Source organism: Xyrauchen texanus, chromosome 1 (assembly GCF_025860055.1).
Source record: "Xyrauchen texanus isolate HMW12.3.18 chromosome 1, RBS_HiC_50CHRs, whole genome shotgun sequence".
Lineage (NCBI taxonomy): Eukaryota > Metazoa > Chordata > Actinopteri > Cypriniformes > Catostomidae > Xyrauchen > Xyrauchen texanus.
Genome location: NC_068276.1, coordinates 35,420,778 through 35,445,190, shown reverse-complemented (window position 1 = coordinate 35,445,190; position 24,413 = coordinate 35,420,778). Strand labels below are relative to the sequence as shown.

Genomic DNA, 24,413 nt, shown 5'->3' with positions numbered 1-24,413 from the left:
CGCTTCTTCGACACAACGTCTCGTTCCCTCCATCAGGGAATGGAGGTTACATCCATAACCTAGACGATTTACCTTGAGTGTACATTAACTGACACAGCTTTAGCTTTAGTTAGCTGGTTCCTTTACAATTTTACATACCTCTAAATGGATGATTACAGGAAACATCTGCCTTTATAACACAACATACCAACAATGTATGTTGCTTTTATCTTCATAGGGAAGAGGTGGTTAGTTGACCTGCAGTGCATCAATCCTTTTGAGTTTCCATTACCAGGAAATTTAAGATTGAAATAGTTTTTTATTGACAATAACATTGTTAGCTACCTCCAAATTCCTCAACATATTTTTCAAATAAACCTTCTCATTTGGATTTGTATGACCCATACTAAAAAACTGTTCTTCTAAAAATAAAGGACATGTTATATACTGTATAATAAAGGGGGACCACCAAAACAGTGATAGGCTTACTGCCCCTCAAAGGCACAGTGTCTACCCCAACACTTTTCACACTCCATTTTCTCTGAATCAAAGTTGAGTCAAACCTGTGGAACACAGGACATATCACAGTCTTAGAGACTCCAATTTTGACTAAATGTTTAGTTACTGCATTGTGCCTCTAACTGAATTAGAGGTTGGTTGGTTAAGTAGTTGGTAAAGAAGTTTGGGATGCAAACAAGCTCAGGATGTATGTACATTGGACACTAGAATATCAAGCTTTGCTAAACTAACACCTTTCTGAAACAAATTCAAGCACTAGTAATCAAAGTGTAAGAGAGGGAAAGGAAAGAGAAAAAGATGTGGGCCATAGAACCCATAAGAAATGTTTTTGATGTTGAGATTAACTTCAATTTCTTTCACCCATTTGATGAAAAGAAAAGAATGTGTCACACTTGGGTTACTCATCAGACTGTTTGGTCAGCAGACACAGAGCTGTTTTTGTGCTTTGATTAATGGATCCACAAAATCATGCATCACTGAGCAAACTCCAAGGCTTGTGTATCTGAAGCACTTGTAGCTTGAATCAGGAGACGAACTTACATCACACACAAACCACAAAGAGAAAGGAAGGAATTCCTGTTTCCTGTGTCCTATATCCGTCTTTATCAAAAGGAGAATTTCGAGTCACGCATGTTCATGGAGGTATTTTTTCAATTTCCATCTTATTTTCTCTCTTTGCATTAAGATCTGCTTCTGGCCTGGTTGCAAGTCAGTAGTAAGTAAAATACACCTTTTCGTTTCATTTTAAATCAATATGATAATATTACATTGCTAATGATGAATAATGAACATGTTAAATATCTTCGGCCAGTGAGAGACAGAGAGAGGAAAAAGAAAGCCAGACTCAGGTAATTTATTGTAAATGTGATGTTCTCATTACAGATAAGGATGGACAATTCACAGACAACAATTGCTTAAGATTTGCACATTTTTTTAATTACGATTATTATTGATTTATTTTTTACGAACAATATTGTACTACGAATGTTTTCTCCTTACATTGTGAGAATTTTTTATTGTGTGTTTGTTTTCTGTTGATCATTTCATCCCCCGTGAGCATTTGTATCAGCCTGATACATTGTAAATACAACTTTGCTTTCAGACTGATAAAAAAAATCCCATGTGCTGTTTCTTTCTTTTTAGTCTTTGCTTAGTGACAAATGGCATTCCAATTCGCTAATTGCTTTTTATGGGTCAGTAAGGAATTAAATTTATTTATTTAGCTTCTGTGTTCAAAATATTCAGCAGTAACTACAGTACAACTGTGCTCCCATTTATGGTTTGCTGTTTCTTTGCCTTTCCATCAGTTCAATACAAAAGTAATGTAAATGCAAACAAAACCATGCAGTCTTTATATGCAAATCCAATATGATGAATTATAAAATCTCTACATGTAAATCATTACATTTTGTAAATCATATATGTAACTTAATCAGTAAAACAAGCTATCAAGTTAAAAGTGAAGGAAACATTGCTAACTGTCATGTCAACAAATATGACTCATCAGAAATAAGTCTGCAGAGGTCAGAGCTTCGAAGCAGCATTGAACTTTAGTGAGGTCAGGTGCACCCTCACCTACTTCACCGAAACTGGGAAGTTGGAATAGTTCATATTTATAAAGACAAACAGGAAATACCTTATAGAAGGTGACTGCTCTAAGCTTTAAGTATTTTATATGTTTGCCTGTCAGGATTATAGAAATAGGTTGGACAGTTACTATTTCTTACATGAATAGATTGCCTTTTATAATAATGATTATAATATTAATATAATTGGACAATTACCTTAAAGGAAAGATCAGGGTTCAATACAATTTAAGCTCAATCATCAGCATTTGTGGCATAATGTTGATTACAAAAAAAATATTTCTACTCCCTTCTTTTCTTTAAAAAAAAAACCCAAATCTGGGTTACAGTGAGGCACTTGCAATGGAAGTGAATGGGGGCCAATTAAAACATTAAAATACTCACTTTTTCAAAAGTATTGCCATAAGACATAAAGGATATGCATATTAGCATGATTTTAGTGAGATAAAATCACTTACAAAACTTTTCTGTGTAAATTTATAAACAATTTTACAAATTCATGTCATTAAAAAACACTAAAACCTTAAAATTTCTGTAAAAATTTTGATTTATTCAAACTTCCAGCTCAAATAATACACACGTTTTAATAGAAAAATAAATGCAAGTGCTTTTAAAAATGATACATTTCACATTTCTGTTTAAACCCTACAAAAATGGGCTACATTCACTTCCATTGTAAATGCCTCACTGTAACCTTAGATTTGAGCTTTTGTTTTTATTTAAAGAAAAGGAGCAGCAACTCAAAATACATTTTTGTGGTAATCAACATTATGCCACAAATGCTGTCGATTGAGTTAAACTTGTATTGAACCTGGAATATTTCTACTGATGGAAATTTTCTCCAGTGAAAATTTACATCAGTAGAAACTGCAATACGTTTTGGCTTTGGTATGAATTCAGAAAAATATGTATATGGTGACTTATCCTCATCAGCAATATAACAAAATCAACCTTAAAACTAGAATAAGAGTTAAAAGGACCTACTTTCACCTCTGAAAGCCTTTGCCTTCTCACCAAAAGCCACTTTCCTCAAGGCTGGACATAACTGACTCGGTTTATTTCACAGGCTCAAAAAAACAAACATTTGGATGCAGGGGGGGAGGCGGTGTGTGTGTGTGTGTGTGTGTGTGGGGGGTGAAGAGAACTCTGCTCATGTTAACCTTTGAGCCTGGTAAATTTAGTGATGTAACTCAATATAAGGACATTGAAGCATGTTTCTGCAAGAATATTAAGGCATTCATGGTTAGTCTGACACGGCACTACCGAGTGCACTTTCCAGATAAAGACATCCAGCGGTAAAGTACTTACCATTAAGATCTCATACACACACCATTCCTGAAGAAACTTATTTGACATAGCCTGATTGCTTTTGTTGTATTTTTAGGGTTACACTTGCATTTAATCCTTCAGTCATACTTGAAAATTATTTAAAAGATGTTAACAGTGTGTCATACTTCATGTTTCCTCATGTTCATGTGATGATCATATTTAATACCCCACAGGAACTGCTGACAAAATGAGGAACTCTTCATCCTCACTAGAGAAAAATAATGTGAAAGGAGTTTCTTTTGTAAGTGAGATATCCCCTGCTTATTTTACTTCTAACAAAACATTTGTTTTACAGACTTCCAATGACATACATATTTTAATCTCATCTTCCTATTCACTCTTTCAATCTTTCTTCCATCACCTCCTATGACATTTTTCCTTCTGTATCTATTTTTGTGCTGCTTTCATAATATCCATTCTCTCTCTCTCTCAATCACTCCACACACACACACACACACACACACACACACACACACACACACACACACACACACACACACACACACACACACACACACACACACACACACACAGAGGCAAAAAAAAGAGAGTGAAATGTGGACTGCAGCATCATCTGTAACCATGAGTGCATTTCCTGAAGGACCTCCGGTTCTAGATTACAGGGAGCCAGAACCCCCTCTTAAGAAGCACAAGTACCAGGCCAGCTTGAAAACTCTCATGCCATTCCGTTTAGGCTCACAGTAAGGAATTAACCATTTTTTTTCTCACCATATTATAAGTAGATTACTTTAGGTCAAGTCAAATCATTTTTATTTGAGTAATACTTTAAAAATACACATGGTTTCAAAGCAGCTTTACAGAAAGTCATGCATTTAATGGGTCATATTACATTTTAATAAAAGTTATTTGTATTGATTTGATTTTGTAGAAGTAGATCTGGTGCTACTTTACCCACTCACAAGGTGCATGGATAGAAACAATAGGAATACCACAGAGGAATCCAGCAACACTTGCAGTGAAAACTTTTATTAGACTTAAAATTAATAACATTTACCAATGTGTTTTGGCACATAGGCCTTCATCGGGGTACACCAGAACCCTGAAGAAATCCAGGGTACACCAGAACACTAATGAAGGGCGTTGGTTAATGTTATTCATTTTAAGTCTAATAAAGTATTTCAATGCAAGTGTTGCTGGATTCCACTGTGCCATTTTGATTTGATTTCATCATAGACAAAACAAACAACAATGTTTTCATAATTGCTAATAATCAATTTTTTTTTCTCTCTGTGATGCTTTTTTGAATTCATAATGTAATGTCAAATATGCATTTTCTTACTTGGTACAGCTCACACCCAGTTGATGATGCTGGTTTTTTCTCCTTCACATCATTTGCATGGATGACACCCATGATGTGGAGGGTCTTTAAGAATCAATTAGATGAGAACTCTCTTTCTATCTCCCCTCATGATGGGGCTCACGTCAATGGAGATAGGTACAAATCTCATCAATTAGGGATATGTTTCATTATATCTCAATTTAAATCATACAGTAGCTTAGTTTGGGAATCTTGGCAGAAAAAGTAGCTGCGTTGTAATAAACTTAACTACAGTACTGTACACTGTAAAAAGGGGTAACCTACAATTTTTACTTGAAGGGGCTATTTCTTCTTGATCTAATATTTCCATTTGTTGAGGTCTCTTAAATATCTTTCAAATGAAAAGAAAAGTGATTTCTGTTGTGTTGTTCAGGTTTCAGAGACTATGGGAAGAGGAGGTTGCCCGCGTGGGCCTAGAGAAGGCATCGCTTGCTGCCGTGGTGATGCGTTTTCAGAGGACAAGATTAATAGTGTCATTTTTGGCCTCGCTCATATTTGCTTTTGCTGTATTTGTTGGTCCGGTATGTTCCATGTCTTAGCACTACACACAGTCATTCAGATACATAATTCATAAATTAAAAATTATGTAATGAATTCCTCACTCTAATGTTGTTCCAAATACGTAAGACTTTCTTCCTTCCATGGAATCACAGTCTCATTTCAACTATTCCTGTAGAGTTTATCATAAAAATGTTTAATGATTTATTATCTGTGTTGCCCAATGCATCATTTCCTATAATAATGCATGTTGTTCAATTATTTTCTGGTAATCTTCACATCAGTGGTGGTGGCTCAGTGGTTAAGGCTCTGGGTTACTGATCAGAAGGTCGTGGGTTCAAGCCCCAACACCACCAAGACACCACTGTTGGGCCCTTGAGCAAGGCCCTTGAACCTATCTGCTCCAGGGGCGCCGTATCATGGCTGACCCTGCACTCTGACCCCAGCTTAGCTGGGATATGTGAAAAATAAATAATTTCACCATGTATATGCAGAAATGTATGTATAATGTGTGACAATTGGTCAAATTAAATTAAATTAATTAAATTAAATTAAATTAAATTAAATCATGGAACTGTTGTTTGAATGTTAAGTTTATATGTAATTTGTGTCCTCCAGTCTATTCTAGTGTATGAAATTCTAAACTACGCAGAGGAGCCGGAGACATCCACACTGTTGCATGGTGTGGGTCTGTGTGTGGCCCTATTCATCTCAGAGTTCAGCAAGGCATTTTTTGCGTCACTCCTGTGGGCTGTGAATTTACGCACTGCTGTCAGAGTAAAGGGAGCTTTCTCTATGCTTGCGTTCAAGACAATCATCTCTCTCAGGACACTTACCAGCATCAGTATAGGAGAGGTAGCCTCTTGATTGATTGAAAACATACTACATTGTACATAGAATCTATTAACTAATTGAAAGGGAATTGGTATTTATTTACATTTTTTCACTAATCACTCAGTTATTTAACCACATAAACGTATGATCTATTATGATGAATAAAAGACCTCTGATACTGGTTGTCATGAACTGTTGTGTTCAGAATTTGTATATTTTGTTTCTCTCTGGTGTAGACGATAAACGTGTTGACGAGTGATGGGTATCGATTGTTTGAGGCTGTCTTGTATGGAACATTTCTGCTCTGCGTTCCTATGCTGCTGCTCATATGTATCATATATGCCTGCATTATTCTTGGGTACACAGCGCTTATTGGAATTACAGTCTACCTGGTCTTCTTACCTATACAGGTGTGCTGGTCTCTTCTGACTTCAGTTGAAATGAAGTTCTCCCAATAATGTTTTGTTAGATGTTCCCTGATACAGTATTATGAAACACATATTCCTTGTTTGTCTGTATGTTTGTGTTGCAAGGTTATTATCATAAACTAAAACGAAATGTAAAAAAAAAAAACATTTTTGTAAACTGAAATAAAAATCTAAATTGGCCTTGTTCAGGCAAGTTTTTTTGCATATCCAGATGGATATGGGTTGGGAGTTTTTGATATTCTGGACAGCTAGAAAAATACACATGATTCAAACAACGAATCTGTTTCAATTTCCGAATCTGATTTGGGAGGTGGTTTCAAATGCAATTGAAATCGGATTTATCTCTAGTAATATCAGTAATAAAATTCAGTTGGTCTTATTAAAATGAAGATTTGTAATATTATAAGTATTATTTACAAACTGTACATTTGAGTGACCTGCTATATGATCCACATTGCACAAATGCCTGTTTTCCCAATTCTGTATATTTCACTTGATATAAAAACTAAAATAAAAACTAAATGTAATAAAAACTAAAATATAAAATATTTAAAAACTAAACTAAATCTAACAAAGAACTAACAAATAAAACAAAAACTAAACTAAATTGGAGCAAAATTTTTTAAATGAAACAGAAATAAAAACTAAATTAAAAATGTAAAACTATTATTAACTTGGTGTGTTGTGCTGTAGTTCTTAGTTGCTAGATTGATTGGTGCATTTAGACGGCGAGCTGTATCTGTGACAGACAAACGTGTTCGCACAATGAATGAGGTTGTGACCTGCATCAAGCTCATCAAGATGTACGCGTGGGAGGAATCCTTTGAGGAAGCAATCACAGGTGTCCTGTTCTATCTATCTATCTATCTATCTATCTATCTATCTATCTATCTATCTATCTATCTATCTATCTATCTATCTATCTATCTATCTATCTGTCTGTCTGTCTGTCTGTCTGTCTGTCTGTCTGTCTGTCTGTCTGTCTGTCTGTCTGTCTGTCTGTGTCAATCTATCTATCTCTCTGTCTGTCTGTCTGTGTCTATCTCTTGCTCTCTCTCTCTCTCTCTCTGTCTGTCTGTCTAATGTTGGTTAACATCGCTCTTGTTCTTTTCTTATGTACTTTGGCTCTAGATATCAGGAAAAATGAAAAATCGTTGTTACAGAAGGCAGGTTATGTTCAGAGTTTAAACACTTCCTTAACAACGATAGTTCCCACACTAGCAACCATCCTCACCTTCATAGTGCACACAGCACTGAAACAGCCTCTTGAACCTTCTATGGTGAGTGCAATAGACAAAACATCACAATTACACTTATTGTGCTAAATAAATACATGCAAATGTAAATATGAATATTTCAAATGTGATTATTCACAGTATTTATAGACTTATTGAAAATAATCTGAAAAATCTTAGTTCAATCACTGTTAATGTCTCATTAGCAAATTCCTGATGCCATGTTAACTAGCAAAGAGCTCAGTGATTCACTTGATCGTTGTAATCTCATTAAAATAAAATAAAAATATCATTGTAGATACGAGAGATTTCTCTGACCAACCTATTGTCTCCCCACAGGCCTACACTATCATAGCTGTTTTTAACTGCATGAGGATGTCCATGGGTTTGTTGCCATTCTCGGTTAAAGCTGTGGCTGAGGCTAAAGTGGCTCTTGCTAGACTGAAGGTTGGACACACTCTTTCATATGTTTCTCTGTTGAAAACAATGACTATTATCTTATTAATACCTAAACCAAGGACAAAAAGCTTCCTTTCTTTCCTTCTTTCCCCATAAATGTATACCTATTGGCCCCAGTATCTGCTGAAATCAGGAGGCACTTTAGGGTATAATAAGGACAATGTAAATATTGTTTTATACGAATGATCTACAAAGATAACTATGTGGTGTTATGGCCAGGTCATTCACGACCACAACATACTAAAAAGGGTGATATTTTACTCGTTACAATGTTGATAATCTGATACTCTCTGGCAATCACTCAGCTAATTTCTTTTAAGTAAATATTTTCCCAATTGCCTCAATAACTCAATAGTACCTCATGTTATGCTTGTGCCCCTATAGAAACTTCTGTTGGTACAGAACCCAGACAGTTATATTACCCAGAATAAGAATATGGATTCAGCACTGGTCATGGAAAAAGCTTCATTTGCCTGGAGCCAAGATGACTCTCAAAGAGCCACACACACATCCGAGACCAAACCAGCACTCAGAGACATCAGCTTCACTCTTTCAAAGGTGATTGTGCATACATTTGACTGGAAATTCTTACTTAATGTGTTATAAACATGTTCAAATGTGGGCCAATGTAACAGTCCTGTAGTTTATTAACATTTAGCACGTCAGTGTGTACTGTCACTAAAACATTGACTTACTCTTTCTCCATTTATAGGGAAGTCTGCTTGGGGTGTGTGGTAATGTTGGAAGTGGAAAAACCTCTCTGATATCAAGTATTCTAGAGCAGGTGCAGTGCCTCAGTCTTGTGTGTGAATGTGTGCTCAAGTGTATTTAAAGATGACAATGATCACATCATTGATATCTCCATACATACATACAGCTCCACACATGATGTGTTGAGGTGGGACTGACACAGTGTAATGGTTTATTCCTGCAGATGCACCTCATGAGTGGGTCTGTGTCAGCTAATGGAACACTGGCATATGTTTCCCAGCAAGCCTGGATATTCCACGGAACTGTAAGGGACAACATCTTAATGGGAGAACCATTTGATCAAACCAGGTACAACAAATACATACAAATATACAGAAAGAGAAGACACAGAAGATTAAACTGGCCAAAGAATGAAGCCAACAGTTAGAATCAGAATAGAATACATCATATAATTTCTTCCCAAATTACCTTAAATACTCCCATCTCCAGGCTCATATTGAAACACATTCACAAACACATTTGGGAAAAAATGGTATGCTATGCAAATGACAACATTCATCTTGAATAATAATCATCCATTTAACAACCATCAGTTTTTAGTTTGAGTTGCCATTGGCTCTTAAAGTAAATTCTATGCTCTGGGCGCTACACTAGTAGTAATATAAGCCTATGTGGGACAGATCTGAACAAAGTTTTACTTTCAAAACTCTCAGTTTATTCATAGGCTACTCTCACACTGCCCAACTCAACTCTTAGTAATACTGACCATTTTCACCTTCAATTTAGAAATTGTGCACATATCTAATCAGGTCCCACAGAATTCAGACATCTACAGCCATACTCACACTGTAATTGTCTTCTGCACTTCAGAAGGTCATATCTTTAAGAAAAAATTTATAGGATATAGTTTAGAGTATGGCTATTACACCTTTGTAACACAAGTAGTGTACCAGACCTGATCTTGTGCCAAGAAGAACAGATTTATGGTCATTTTTGTATTGTATGTGATTGCTTTTATGAGAACATTTGTGGCTCTGGTCACAGTCTCAGCTACTTTAGTGGGTGTTAAATTCTTGTTGAACATTAATTCTTTTCTGAGATAAACTGTTGCATCCTAAAAAGTGCAGTGTCTGTGCTTGTTGTGTCTTAGATATGACAGAGTTATTCATGCCTGCTCCCTAAAACCTGACCTGGCTATCTTTCCTTATGGAGATCAGACAGAGGTTTGTTTCCACATTTTGACCCACATACAATACTCTGATTATGTTGTAAACTTGGTGGTTTTAAATTCAAACCATGACATGTTTAGCTTCAATAATCTACCAAGGAACACATTTATGTAATAAATGGGGACAGTATTTCTTATATGTGTTTTTTCTGTGTTTGTAGATCGGAGAGCGAGGTATTAACCTTTCAGGTGGTCAGAAGCAGAGGGTTAGTTTAGCCAGAGCAGTGTATTCCAACAGAGACATCGTCCTATTGGATGATCCTCTTTCTGCTGTTGATGCCCACGTTGGGAAGCACATATTTGAAGAATGCATCAAGAAAGAGCTGAAGGGCAAATCAGTCATTCTGGTTACTCATCAGTTGCAGGTTATTAACATTACTTCATTGTGTCCTTTTTTATTGTATCTCTACAATTTATATTGTATAGAATCAAATACTATTTTACTCAAGGAGCCTCTCAAACTTAAGCCAAATATCCAAAAGGTACCAGAAGCTGAAAGCTGCAGAGAGATTTCAGAGAGAGGTTTCTTTTTTGTAATGGGACTTTACAATCCGAAACTAAGGTGCTCTTGTATGATGTCATGCATGGAAATGCATGTCAAAAGTTAAATGAGAATGAACAGTATTAATCCAACAGTATGGTCATACAGTAACACATTAAAAGGGATAGTTCATCTGATTATTTCAAATGATTGTCATCATTTACCCACCCTCATGTTGTTCCAAACCTGTATGTTATGGAACTGCGACTATTTGCGGCTGACAGCGACAGTTACCATTATCTTTAATTGCATCTTTTTTCATACAATGAAGGTAAATAGTGACTGAGGCTGTCTGTCATTAACATTCTGCCTAAAGTTTTCATTTTGTGTTCCACAAAGAAAGGCATATGGGCTTAGAACAACATGAGGGTGAGTAAATGATAACAATTTAAATGTTTGGGTGAGCTATCCCTTCAATGTATAACCTTCTCAGATAGGAGAAAGGGTTGTCAAAGCCTGCCTCACTGTGGTTGGTTGTGTAATGGAAGAGCAAATGCTCATGTATTCACAAAAACTGATTCACATGTCTTAGTAATTGTTTCCGTCAGTGTGACTCAGCAAAGCTATCTTTATAGCATTTTTTAATGTGTGACTCTTAATAAAGATCTGATAATAAAGATGATTTCCTCTTTTGTATCATTTGATTCCCTCGGCCCCTCTCTGTTTGCAGTATTTGGAGTTTTGTGACAAGGTGTTGCTGTTGGAGAATGGGGAGGTACAGGAGGCAGGCACTCACAGTGATTTGATGACAGCTAAATGCCGCTACACTCAGCTCATTAACAACATTAAACTGGACCAGAACAACGTAACCACTTTTACATAATCCTTTAAATTAGTTTAAGGGTTAGAGAAAAATGAAATCATATCAAGTTAATAATGTAATGGATCGCTACTTGTTTGGGAAAGGAGGAAGCAGGAACTGGATAACAATCAACAGACCTTATATAACAGATATATAAGAACAGATAAAAAAAACAGTGACAAAGACTTAACATAAACAAAAGCACACACACACGAACACTGCTGCATACGTCTCTTTTTATCTCTCTCCCACTGATTGAGCAACTCAGCACTGGGCATGCATCCTCTTGGCCCGGCCACGCCCTTCTCCTTGTCACATACCCCACAGCCTGTTTCAGGCAAGGGAAACCTCAGGTCTGACTCCCCCATTCCTGGAGGGGAGGAGTTGCCCCTTCGGCCAATCCATTGCCAGCTGGTCTTCCCCACCTTCTGGGTACCTGGGTAGGACGAGGGGAAAGGAGTGGAGAGAGAAAGAGAGCGAGAGAGACAGAGAACGAAAGAAAAGGAAAAAAAACTGTCGACCACGCTGCCATTCGGTCCTCAGTCAACTGTCCAACGATCCTCCGTGATGCTGGGCAATGGCAGTGGATTCGGCCTCCTGGCGGCAGGCAGTGGTTCTTCCGTCCCCTAGCGGATGGCAGCGGTTCCTCCACCTCCCAGTGGACGGCAGCAGGTTCTCTGTCCCCTGGCGGAGGCAACGGCTCTTCCTCTTCCTGGCAGAAGGCAACGGTTCCTCCGCTTCCTGGCGGATGGCAGTAACTCCTCCATCCCCTGGTGGACGGTAACAGCTTCTCCACCTCCTGGCGGACGGCAGCAGCTTCTCCGTCTCCTGGTGGACCGCTCCAGTACCACTGAACCAATCCTCTCTGATGACGTGTCTTCCTCCAATCCCGGGTTTCAGCACCAGTGTAATGGATCTCTACTTGTTTGGAAAAAGAGGAAGCAGGAACCGGATAACAATCAACAGACATTTAATAAAACACAACATAAAACTGCTTTTCAGCATAACCAAAACAATAACGCATGACATGTCTTGGATTCCAAGATTATGCAAAAACAAACATGATCAGATAATAGAGAACAGAACATGTTGTGTGTCTCTCATTATTTACTCACCCTCATGCCATCCCAGATGTGAATGACTTTCACTTGATTTCTTTTGAAACTAAGATATTTAGAAGAGTATTTCAGCTCTGTAGGTACTCACAATGCAAATTAATGGGTACAACAATTTTAAATCTCCCAAACCACATAAAGGCAGCATAAAAGTAATCCATAAGACACCAGTGGTTAAAATCATGTCTTCAGAAACATTATGATAGTGTGGGTGACAAACAGATAAATATGTAAGTCCTTTTTTTCTATCAATCTCCACTTTCCCTTTCACATTCTTCTTTTGTTTTTTGCAATCCACATTATTCGTGCATATCACTACCTACTGGGCTGGGAGTAGTAAAAAAGGACTAGATAGATCTGTTTCTCATCCACATTTATCACATTGCTTCAAAAACATGCATTTAACGACCAGAGTCTTATGGATTACTTTTATGCTGCCTTTATGTGTATTTTGGAGCTTCAAATCTTTGATCACTATTCACTTGCATTGTATGGTCCTACAGAGCTGAAATATTCTTCCAAAATTCTTTGTTTGTGTTCAGCAGAAGAAAGAAAATCACATAATAACACATAAACATCTGGGATGGCATGAAGGTGAGTAAATGATGAGAGAATTTTAATTTTTGGGTGAACTATCCCATTAACTTTCATTTATGTATATTTAGGAAAACCCAGAGGGCAACACCACAATGCAGAGTGAACTCAATGACTCTGAACAGACCAATCCAGATGATCCCAAAGTCAACGGAATCGAAAACCCAGGTTAGAGGTTACATTTTATTAACAAGGTCCTGGTTATTTATTATTGTCGGTCTCATACAAATTTTTCACCTCAAAGTCATTGGAGAATCTAAATGTTATTCTTTCTGTAACTCTGTAGGAGAGCAATACAAAAAAAAAAAAAAACAGAGTTAAAATGAAAAATAATTGCTAGTTATGGGAATTGATGGGGATTCTGTAAAACAATATTAACAGAGTTTCTTGACACAATGCATTTTGTTCTAAATAACAAGAAATATCATAGTTGTGCAATGCAAAAATTAATTATGAATATAATTAAATAGTGATAATAATCACTAATAATGGTAATAATTAAATGATTGATACTTGATGTCTGTCACGCCCCCCTTCGTTTTCCACCACTCCAGCCACCAACCGCTCTTGTTCACCCGCACTCTAACCAGCCACACCTGTTCCCAATCACCCCATCAAGGACTCTATTTAAACTCTCCTCATTCACTCAGTGTTTATTGAGTCTCATCTCAGATCACTATCACTTAATGCACTGCAAATATCCCTTATATGTGTAATATTTGTTATTCTTCTTTGTTTTACATTTAATAGTGATGTGCTTTCTTTGTAGTTTTGTATATTGTTTGTAACGCTTTTGTGTTAAAGGCACTGCACTTGGGTTCACTCTGACTCCCGTCTTCATCCTCCTTCCATCCAAAGCGTGACAGTGTCAGTTTATTGATTCAACAGCAAAAAGAAACCATGCTACTACTATATTATACTTTCTCCTCAACCTATATTACCACATGGTTTTAGATGTAATGAGCATGTATTTATAAGCAACTGAACCTCTGATTTGTGAACATTGCTATAAATCTGCTAAGACATTCTAGTAATGTACTATCTCAATGTCCAGTGTAAGATGGACTACACTGTCTTAAAATGGACTACATATACAATTAATTAATTGACAACTAAAACCTATATCAGCCAAATAACAAAGGGTACTGCATTTACGTGCACTTTCATAGTTATACAGGATGGACTTGGAAGACTTTGTCACTAATCTTAGAGTTCATACAAAATCATCTTGTTTAAACATTGGCCCATAACATTTACTTGGTTTACTAATTTAAGCCATGACTTTATCTACACATAAATAACTAATACTGACGTTATATTCATGCTGTTTAGCCAGAAGGATGCTGGCCCCCAAAGTGAGCCTAATTCTCCCAAGATAATTTTCTTTCCATTAACCAACATCTCCAAAATCGGCTTCAGTTTTCAATATTACAAATATTATTTATTTATTAAGGCACAATCTACAATCATATTTTTATCAAATCCCACAATGATGACTAATAAATTACAGCTTAATTTTCTCTTTCTTTTTCTAGCTTTTGATATGTCTGATGAGCAACAGAAAACAAATGACTTATCCAAAGACTCTATAGAAACAAAAGGTAATGTAAATGAATGAACAAATTGTTCATAATATAATTAAGTATAGAGTAAACATTTCTATAATATAATTTCCATAATTTGCATAAAGAAGTTTAAATTTGACTGTGCATTTGTGTGTTTCAGGGAGGAAGGATCAATTAGTTACTCAGGAAGTGTCCCTTGAAGGTTCAGTTACATGGAGAACTTACCATCAGTACTGCAAAGCTGCCGGAGGTCATCCATCTTTTCCCCTCCCAACATTTCCCCTCTCTTTCCATCTCTCTCTGTATAATATAACTGTCATAACACTATTTCACTTTCTCTTCAACTCTGTAGGGTATTTACTATTGTTAGTTGTTTTGCTGCTCTTCACCCTTCTTGTGGGGTGCACTGCTTTCAGCAACTGGTGGCTCAGTTACTGGCTAGACCAGGGATCAGGGGTAAATACACAAACACCCATCTAATCATCTGACTCATCAAGACCCTACCATCTTTTAAACTCGCATTTGCCTCATCATACTAATTCAAACAACTGTTTTCCCTTTCTATGTCTTCTTTTAGCTGTTGAACAGTTCTGATCCAACATCAAATAATGGTAATATCTCAGAGAATCCAGATCTGGCATTCTATCAAATGATTTATGGAATTATTATTGTTGCCATGATACTACTGAGTGTTATCAAGGGCTACTCCTTCACTAAGGTCACTCTTCGTGCCTCTTCCAAACTCCATGACACTATGTTCAAACGGGTAAGCAATTTAACACTTTCATTTGGAAACCTGAATTGTAGGATCATAACATGTGATCAAGACTCCTTTATATAATGTGAGTGATTAATGGAAGGAACCATAAGACTTTACTTTTCATCAGATCCTTGGCAGTCCAATGAGTTTTTTTGACACAACTCCATCCGGCCGTATGGTGAACCGCTTCAGTAAAGACCAAGACGAGGTTGATGCAGTTTTGCCATTTAAAATGGAGAGCTTCTTGCAGTTCTGTCTGATCATCACTTTCACCCTTCTCACCATCTGCATAGTATTCCCGTACCTCCTCATCGCAGTGGCAGTTCTCGCAGTCATCTTTGGCACAATCCTATAGTAAGACAAAAACTTTGCACCTTAACATGCACAAGATATTTGAATCCAGAATTTGAATAGAAACATCACAATCACAACCCTAACAATTAGACAATCACATATTATTTAGGGCTCTACTATTTTCTTCAGTGAGTGCCTTGCAACTAGACAGATTGCCAAACAAGATGAAGGTTTGAATGTTCATGTCATGCCGTATAAACTGATTGTTGTGCATTTTGTCTTTGCTCTAGTATTTTCCAGAGGAGCATTCGACAGATGAAAAGGATGGAGAATGTGAGTCGCTCTCCCTGGATCTCTCTCACCACATCCACCATACAGGGAATCAGCACCATTCATGCCTATGACAAAAGACAGCAGTACATACAACAGTAAGTTGTTACGGACTAAATTTTGATCTATACTGGGCAAAGCAAAATGACCTAGCTGCCAAGCTGACCATGAAACATAATTAGAGACTCAAATCCATGAGACTCAAATCATGAATCATGTGCTAGAATGTCCATAGTAATTAATTATTCAGATTCCTCACACCACATTCTTTCATTTTACCTTACTTACATTTATTAATTTAGGAGACACTCAATATGGAGTTGAATAGAGTAGTATTTCCAAAACTAGACATTGCCTAGAAATTTACATATATTTTAAAAGCTTGAAAATTTAAACGTTAAGCTAACTATAGACAGACAGACAGATATACAATAGATAGACAGATAGATAGACAGACAGACAGATATGCAATAGATAGACAGATAGATAGACAGACAGACAGATATGCAATAGATAGACAGATAGATAGACAGACAGATATGCAATAGATAGACAGATAGATAGACAGACAGACAGATATGCAATAGATAGACAGATAGATAGACAGACAGATATGCAATAGATAGACAGATAGATAGACAGACAGACAGATATGCAATAGATAGACAGATAGATAGACAGACAGTTAGATAGACAGACAGACAGATATGCAATAGATAGACAGATAGATAGACAGACAGACAGATATACAATAGATAGATAGATAGATAGATAGACAAACAGACAGATATGCAATAGACAGACAGATAGATAGACAGACAAACAGACAATAGATAGACAGATAGCTAGACAGACAGACAGATATGCAATAGATAGACAGACAGACAGACAGACAGACAGATAAAAAAAAGAAAATATTTGAAACTATGTTTAATAACATTAAAACATTTGTTTGTGTTTCAAATAACAGGTTTAAGATGCTGAGTGACACCAACTCAAACCATTTCCTGTTGTTTAATTGTGGGACTCGCTGGCTCTCATTTTGGTTAGACTTCCTGTCGGCTACTGTTACCCTAATGGTGGCACTGTTCGTAGTGCTCAGCCCAAATGAGACCATAAACCCTTCTCTGAAAGGTCTGGCCTTGTCTTATACCATACAGGTAACTCACAGCTAGACTCAAACAAAAGTCTGATATCGCATGTCAAATTCAGCTGGACATCCAAGAGCTTTATCTGTGTTTATTTAGTTGACTGGAATGCTTCAGTTTGTGGTGAGATTATCCACTGAGGTGGAGGCAAAATTCACCAGTGTAGAGAGACTGCTGGAGTACACTACGGTAAGAGACAGACATATACTCGCAAACATGCATAAAGTTTACCTCAGGGGTATAATTTATTCATTTACGATTTAAGAAAATACCATGAAAGTTGGCTTTGGGTATTTTTATAATGAATATACATAATTGTTACCACTACACGCTTGTATGTTTTAGAGTGAATCAGAGGGTCCTCGGAGTGTCAAGGAAGCTCACATACCCGCTGGCTGGCCACAGGAGGGCACGATAACCTTTAAGAACTATAGTATGAGATATAGAGAGAACACACCTATAGTCCTCAATAAAATCAACATAAGTGTTCAGCCACAGGAAAAACTTGGCATCGTGGGACGCACTGGCTCTGGTGAGAGAGAACATATAAAATAATATCAAGGTTTCATGCTTAAGATATAAATTTATGGTAAGATAAGGGAAGATGCCCTTGGGTAAGATGCCCCCCCACATTTAATTTTCCTCTTGACCATAGATGCTACTAAATTTCATGTTTGATATCAAAATTTTGTATGTTTATTTATTAATGGGTGATTTTTGGACACTGTAAAGGTAAAAAATATTGTTTTTATTTCTAATTGAAAATTTCCAGTTAGACCCTTGGGGTAAGATGCCCCACTCAGAATTGAGTGGGATGTTGTTACTGGTGTTTTTATTATTTAATTGGTCATTATTAAATACTTCCACGAATTATATGTACTTTTCAAACATCTTTATTATTCATAAAATCCTATAGGTCAGTTGAGTGGAATCATCAGCAAATGTTTCCATTTATTTCCCCTAATAATCTTTTGGATGTTGCATCATTATCCCAATCTAAATTCATCTCTAAATATGTTACAATCTAGCTGTAATTGCACACTGTTCTTAAGGGGGCATCTTCCCCCATATCTAAAAAAAACTTCTTTCTTGAGTCACAGCACCTTAAATTAACTAAGGATTCAATTCAGAAATATAAAACCTATTTTTCAGCTGCAATATGTAGTGAACATGGCTCTGTTTTCTCTAAAAATGTGGTTGACCTCATATAAATAAAGTAGCTGATTTAAATTTTAAATCTGTATTATAAATTATGCTATTCCAGAAATTTCTCTCACACTTTCTCTCTCACTCTGATTCAGGGAAGTCCTCTCTGGGTGTGGCATTGTTCCGCTTGGCAGAGCCGGCTGAGGGCACTATTTTGATAGATGATGTGGACATAAGCAAATTGGGGCTGAAAGATCTTCGCAGCCAACTCTCTGTCATACCACAGGATCCAGTACTCTTCATCGGCACTGTCAGGTGACCACCACACTTCCACCCATTATACCATGATATACCATGATGACTGATTCAGAGAATTTACTGAATTTAGTTTTCTGTTCCTCTATTTTATTCTCACTAAATTAAATCTGAAATTACTGAAATGGTCAATAACCGTGGATTCACTGTATTCTCTATACAGCTTACAGTTGAAAGGTGACGTTATAATATATTCATAAATTCAGAAGGCTAATCGGCTGCAGAATTGACACCTTAATTTGTGTTATTCATGTACAAATTGTAATCTTAATATTTTGTGGTTATGTTTGAGGAATAGTTTAGTAAACATGTGCTTGTTTGTGTCTTTGCTGGATATAGGTATAACCTGGACCCTTTTAACAACTACAAAGATGAGGAGCTCTGGCAAGCTTTGGAAAAAACCAATATGAAGGACACGGTAAGGACTTATTTTAGCCCTGTTTGCAACAATGGGTATGGTTTTGCTTGGGCTGGATTTGGGATGCTTTAAAGCTTCTCTAGAACTTGGGTCAGAGGGGTTTTGTTGTTACTCTGGAACATGGTAAACAAAAGAATATTGAACTAATAATAGAATAATATAAAGGGGTCAAACCTTTTTGACCTGTGAAGTAAATGACATACATTAAAGCCTATACAAACTGAAGCTCTTGACCATTTACTTTATTTATTGGAAAATAAATAAGAAGGATTCATGAATTCAGGTGTTAAATCCAGTCCTCTACACCCCTCTCTTTCTCTCTGGTAGATTGCTTCTCTGCCAGAGAAGTTGGAATCTCCAGTAGTGGAGAATGGAGAGAATTTCTCTGTTGGAGAGAGGCAGCTCATGTGCATGGCCAGAGCTCTGCTCCGCAATTCAAAAGTAAGAACACAATCACACATTCAGATTCACTAAGAATTCCCTCAAATATATTCCCTGCTCAGTAACTTTCTGTGTATTTGAATGAGTAGATAATTCTGTTGGATGAGGCGACAGCATCTATAGACTCAGAGACTGACAGCATGATCCAGCACACCATCAGAGATGCTTTCAAGCACTGCACCATGCTGACTATTGCCCACAGAATTAATACAGTATTAGAGAGTGACCGGATACTTGTTATGGACCAGGGCAAGGTAAGCACATATGCTGTCTCCTCATACTAAATGAGAAATTGAGACTTTTAAAAATGCACCAGTGATACTTTATATATATATATATATATGTTCACTAAATAGAACTGTTCAATAGAGTAACCATATTATACATCATCTAGTTGTAGAATAGTATTTGAAAAACAGTACTTGAAGAGCAGTCAGTGTGTTGAAGCAATTATTCGTGGCTCTGTGACTGACGTCTAGGATAAACTTCATGTTAGTAAGTGTGCACTATTAGGCTGGTAAAGTTGCCAGGTCCACATTCTCTAAATGGCATCGGCATCTACTGTGTTTAACTGGCCATTTTTGTTGTGCAGAATATGTATAATACTGCATCAGTGACACTTTACAATAAGGTTATATTCATTAACATTAGTTAACACAATAGTTAACATGAACAAACAATGAAAATTGGTATTTTACTGTAATAAATTAACATTAACCAAGATTAATAAATGCCTTATAAAAATCAATTGATTATTGTTAGTTCATGATATGTAATGAATTGACTAATGTCAACAAATATAACCTTATTGTAAGGTGTTACCACTACATTACTGTAGAATACTGAAGAAGTATTTGGTAGCAGTTTATAATAAGGTTACATTTGTTAACATTAGCAAATGCATTAGGTATCAGGAATGAACAATATATTTGTTACAGTATTTATTAATATTTGTTAATATTAGTTAATAAAACTACAATTGTTCATTGTTAGTTCATTCATGTTAGTTCATAGTGCATTAATTAATGTTAACACATACAACTTTTGATTTTAAAAATGTTTTTGGATATGTTGAAATTAACATTACACTTGACAAATAAATGCTGTAAAAGTATTTTTCATTGTTAGTTCATGTTAACTAGTTTTGTTAACTAATATTAACAAATGGAGCGTTATTTTAAACTGTTACCAAGAATTAATGTATCTATTCAGCGAAAGGACTTTTTGGTGTGTTTTATAAAGTAAGAATTGTATATCTCACAATCTCTTTCTCTTAATGCTTCTTCTCAGGCTGTTGAATTTGATCGGCCACAGGACCTGATGCAGCGGCCGAACTCTTTATTTGCATCACTTCTAGCAGCGGCCAATCACGTAAACACGTAAAACAGACAAAGAGATGCTCACACACTAATATTGGCCAACATGTTGATGAATTTGACATTTATTCAGGAAGTGGTTTACAACTTCTATATGTACATGACTATAGACTTACAGAATATGGATGTAAGAATAGCCCATTGCAACACTGCTTTTCAACAATGCATTTCCACACAGCACATTGTTTTGCACTTTTTAAGTTTTATCCGTGCTTTACATTATTACAGTAATTTTTTACGATTCAGAGGTCTCTGTACATTTCTGTTAAAGTTTTATATATATTGTGTTATCCTCATATTCTCTATCTCTGTCTATGAAGCTCTACTTCTAGACACAAGCTTTAAATGTTCATTCAGTTATCTTATTTTCATCAGATGTAAATATTTAAAATATTTATTTGATTTGTATATGTTAAATGAAAGATGGTGATTTTTACTAATATCTAAGACAAATCTATGCTCAAATTAAGCCTGATGCCTGTCTTCTGTTCTTTTTTTTTTTCTTCACTTTTTAGAGTAGGCCTGTTAAATAGTGTTGTCTTACTTAGTGGCAACATGCCTCTGTGTGTTGATTCTGCTATTGAATTTAAATCATTATGCTTCTGAGAATGTTCTAGTTAGTTGAAGTGTGATTCTCACCTTGGACACTGGGTGTCTCTCTCCTCTAATAGCAGAACTTATTGGGCAGTGGTTGCATCAGTGGAGACACTAACTGATGAAATGTGTTGAAATTTCAGCATCAGCGAGCATCTCAGACTGATGAGGGAATGAGGGAATTATTTGAGCTCAGCGAAGAGACAGCATGAAAGATATTAATCTGATATCAGTGACTTTTTTTTTTTTGTATTCTGTGTCCAATTTTGCTCAGCACAGCATATGCATTCTCCTCAAGCACACATATGCCACGTTCATTTTTAACAGACTGGGGCTTGATTTCAGGACACTTTTATTTTTGTATTTTTTGCAGTTATTTATTTGTATTTTGAGCAGTGCTTGTTCATTATTAATAACTTTGACACGCCTTGATACTAATAACTTATTTAGACCATATAAAACACAATACACAGATATCATAAACTGAAGTCTTGTTTGTGATTGTTTGTACAGTCATCCTGATCTACCTGTCTGACATAAGGTAAAGAAATGAAGCAACCTCTTTACTTCCTGTCACAGACTTTTTCCCATAAAGATGCAATCGTGTTTCATTAAAGCACAAGTCGTGATTTACTCTGTAGTTGCAGATTTACTCACCTGTGAAGAAATGTACTCTATACAAACACACAGACCTATGAGTCATCAAATCAAATACGCTTTGTTATAAGGCCAAAGTCTTACTTCCCTTGAATCCAACCACATGACCGTTTTAACCTTTAACATTCAATTAAGACATTACTGATTGAATACTACTTCATGCATCACAAATTCAAGGTAACTATTTAAGATAATATACAGAATTTACTCTGTGGTTTAAACTTTGAGTTGTACCCACTAGGGCGCAGCGTTGTCTGACAAAGTGGAAAACTTTGTGCAAAAGCACAAGTAACGTGGTATAGAAAAACATACATGCTGTACATACAAGCATACTGTAAAATGAATATGTAATCTACCTATATCTGCACCAGAAAAGTGGTCATTTGGTGTTAAGAGAGTCAACATGGGGCAATATGATCATCAGTCAGATTGCAACACTAACCATTGATGTAAAAGATCTACAGTTGTTTTACAAACCATTGTTGAACTAAAGCTAATTTAGATTTCATGAGGGCCCACTCTCACTTTCTCTCTCATCCAGTTGGTTGTTTGCAAGAAGAATAAATCATTGACAAATGTGAACTCTATTCTTAGCCTCGTATTACAGCTGGCCCTATGTAGTTCTTTCCTAACACTGTTGGAAAAAGCTGAATGCATTGTTTCTGATCAGGGAAAAGATCAAGCCAAGGCTTAATTAAACATGATAAAGACAGTAAGCAGACATGCTCAGTGAGGCCAGATGTGCCTGTAATAGTCCCCAAAGCTTTGCACCCAGAAAGTGATCGCAGTATAATTGGGTTTTCTCTTCTGGGGAGTTTGGTCATGCTGTGCTAGCAGAGGAAATCTTCAATCACTCTGTAGCAAAGCTCTGTAGTACAAAGAAGAATCATTATACCTCTCAGTGTGTTTGTGAAGTCACACTGTGGCCTGTCATCTTGGAAATAATGGATGTTCAAATATATTGAATGCTTTTATATTAATATTAACAGCAACAATGATAATGTTAATCATTATTATCATCATTATAGTCATTTGTTCAGAATGGAATGGGATGTCATGTGCTCTGATGAACTTTGGCATCAAGTGTAGTTTACTGTAAACGAGAGGACTGAGAGTGGTTCAAAAGGACATTGAGATTAAGTTGTGCTGTAATTTACAGTAACAAGTCATTTCAATCAAGTACTTAAATCTGTTGAGTTGAACTGTTTAATTTCCAAAATGAACCTACTGTTACAAACCAACCACACTACGTTTGTGATATAAACAGGTTTTTTATCCCATTCAAAAATTATATAATGTTACTACAAAATAATGAAATTAACACATGGAATGTGTTGGTTTTACTGTTCATAATTATGTTTACATGTTGCAAAGTCTTCCATCTCTGTAAAATCAAAGTTACCTTTTTTTCCAGAATTGAGAATAAGAGTCAATTCCACACAAAATTTCTTGATTCCTATGAAAAAAACAGGCGACAAATAAAAAAATTACAATAGACAGTTCAATATACAGCATTCTTCTCACTATGTATGATACGTCTTATGTATAACAAAAGATCATGTCACATCCCTGAGCCGAATCGATTCCTCTGTCACTGCCAACAGCACAAGCAATCTTCCACCTGATATCACCCCAGGCCTGAGCAAGGCCTCTGCTATCCACATGTACACACATACACAAATGCACAATTTACAAGTTTGCACACAGCATATACATGAAGCAGGGCTGAACTGGGAAGAGAAATCGGCCCGGGCCCCTTTTCTGCATATCGCGGCGTCATTTAGTGGTCCGTTCTGCAAAACGCAGCGGTCTATCTCCTTGCAAAATTAGCCCTGTCTCTCTTACTCTACCTCTCCTTTGTTATTTCATTCTTGCACATACACATGAAAATATACACAAAGGCATGTGTGTATTAACATGCACACAAAAACAGCCTCTCAACTAGTTGTGGTGATAATGATGATGATGACGACGACGACACATGGTTTCACAGAAAAGAAGATGCTCTCACCAGCCCTGGTTTACATTACCTTTCTAAGTTTGGGCTCAGCCAAATGAATATGTACAGAGCTATGGGTGTGGTCTGTGTGAGACATACTGAGGTGGATTATAAATCTGAAATCAAATCCAGCCTACAGTGTCATGACTCCGCAGCAGTAGAATGTACTTGCG

General features: G+C 36.4%; 1 protein-coding gene across 3 annotated transcripts; it reads left to right on the top strand.

Moving 5' to 3' along the window:
• The first annotated feature begins 1,029 nt into the window (after nt 1–1,029).
• LOC127660157 (ATP-binding cassette sub-family C member 12-like) lies at nt 1,030–22,206 on the top strand. Of its 3 annotated transcripts, none has more exons than XM_052151405.1 (31): nt 1,030–1,140; nt 3,587–3,654; nt 3,948–4,114; nt 4,723–4,869; nt 5,126–5,273; nt 5,869–6,105; nt 6,321–6,494; nt 7,206–7,353; nt 7,644–7,792; nt 8,087–8,194; nt 8,591–8,764; nt 8,919–8,990; nt 9,141–9,265; nt 10,068–10,140; nt 10,307–10,510; nt 11,357–11,491; nt 13,269–13,365; nt 14,733–14,798; nt 14,923–15,012; nt 15,115–15,218; nt 15,340–15,528; nt 15,650–15,876; nt 16,107–16,244; nt 17,117–17,306; nt 17,394–17,483; nt 17,640–17,826; nt 18,596–18,755; nt 19,095–19,173; nt 19,501–19,614; nt 19,704–19,868; nt 20,905–22,206. In XM_052151405.1, the coding sequence occupies exons 2-31, from the start codon at nt 3,601–3,603 to the stop codon at nt 20,995–20,997; spliced, it is 4,104 nt and encodes a 1,367-aa protein (XP_052007365.1). In that variant the 5' UTR covers nt 1,030–1,140; nt 3,587–3,600; the 3' UTR covers nt 20,998–22,206. The 3 variants fall into 3 exon arrangements, with proteins under 3 accessions (XP_052007365.1, XP_052006579.1, XP_052008122.1); XM_052150619.1 differs by lacking the exon at nt 1,030–1,140 and adding an exon at nt 3,275–3,379; XM_052152162.1 differs by lacking the exon at nt 1,030–1,140 and having other exon boundaries at nt 3,637–3,654; nt 4,030–4,114.
• Nucleotides 22,207–24,413: the final 2,207 nt, after the last annotated feature.

Coding starts and splice junctions, on each gene's coding strand:
- LOC127660157 (XM_052151405.1), top strand. CDS start 3,601: ATGAGGAACTCTTCATCCTCACTAGAGAAAAATAATGTGAAAGGAGTT. Junction 4,870..5,125: donor GCTCACGTCAATGGAGATAG/GTACAAATCTCA, acceptor TGTGTTGTTCAG/GTTTCAGAGACTATGGGAAG. Junction 11,492..13,268: donor TTAAACTGGACCAGAACAAC/GTAACCACTTTT, acceptor ATGTATATTTAG/GAAAACCCAGAGGGCAACAC.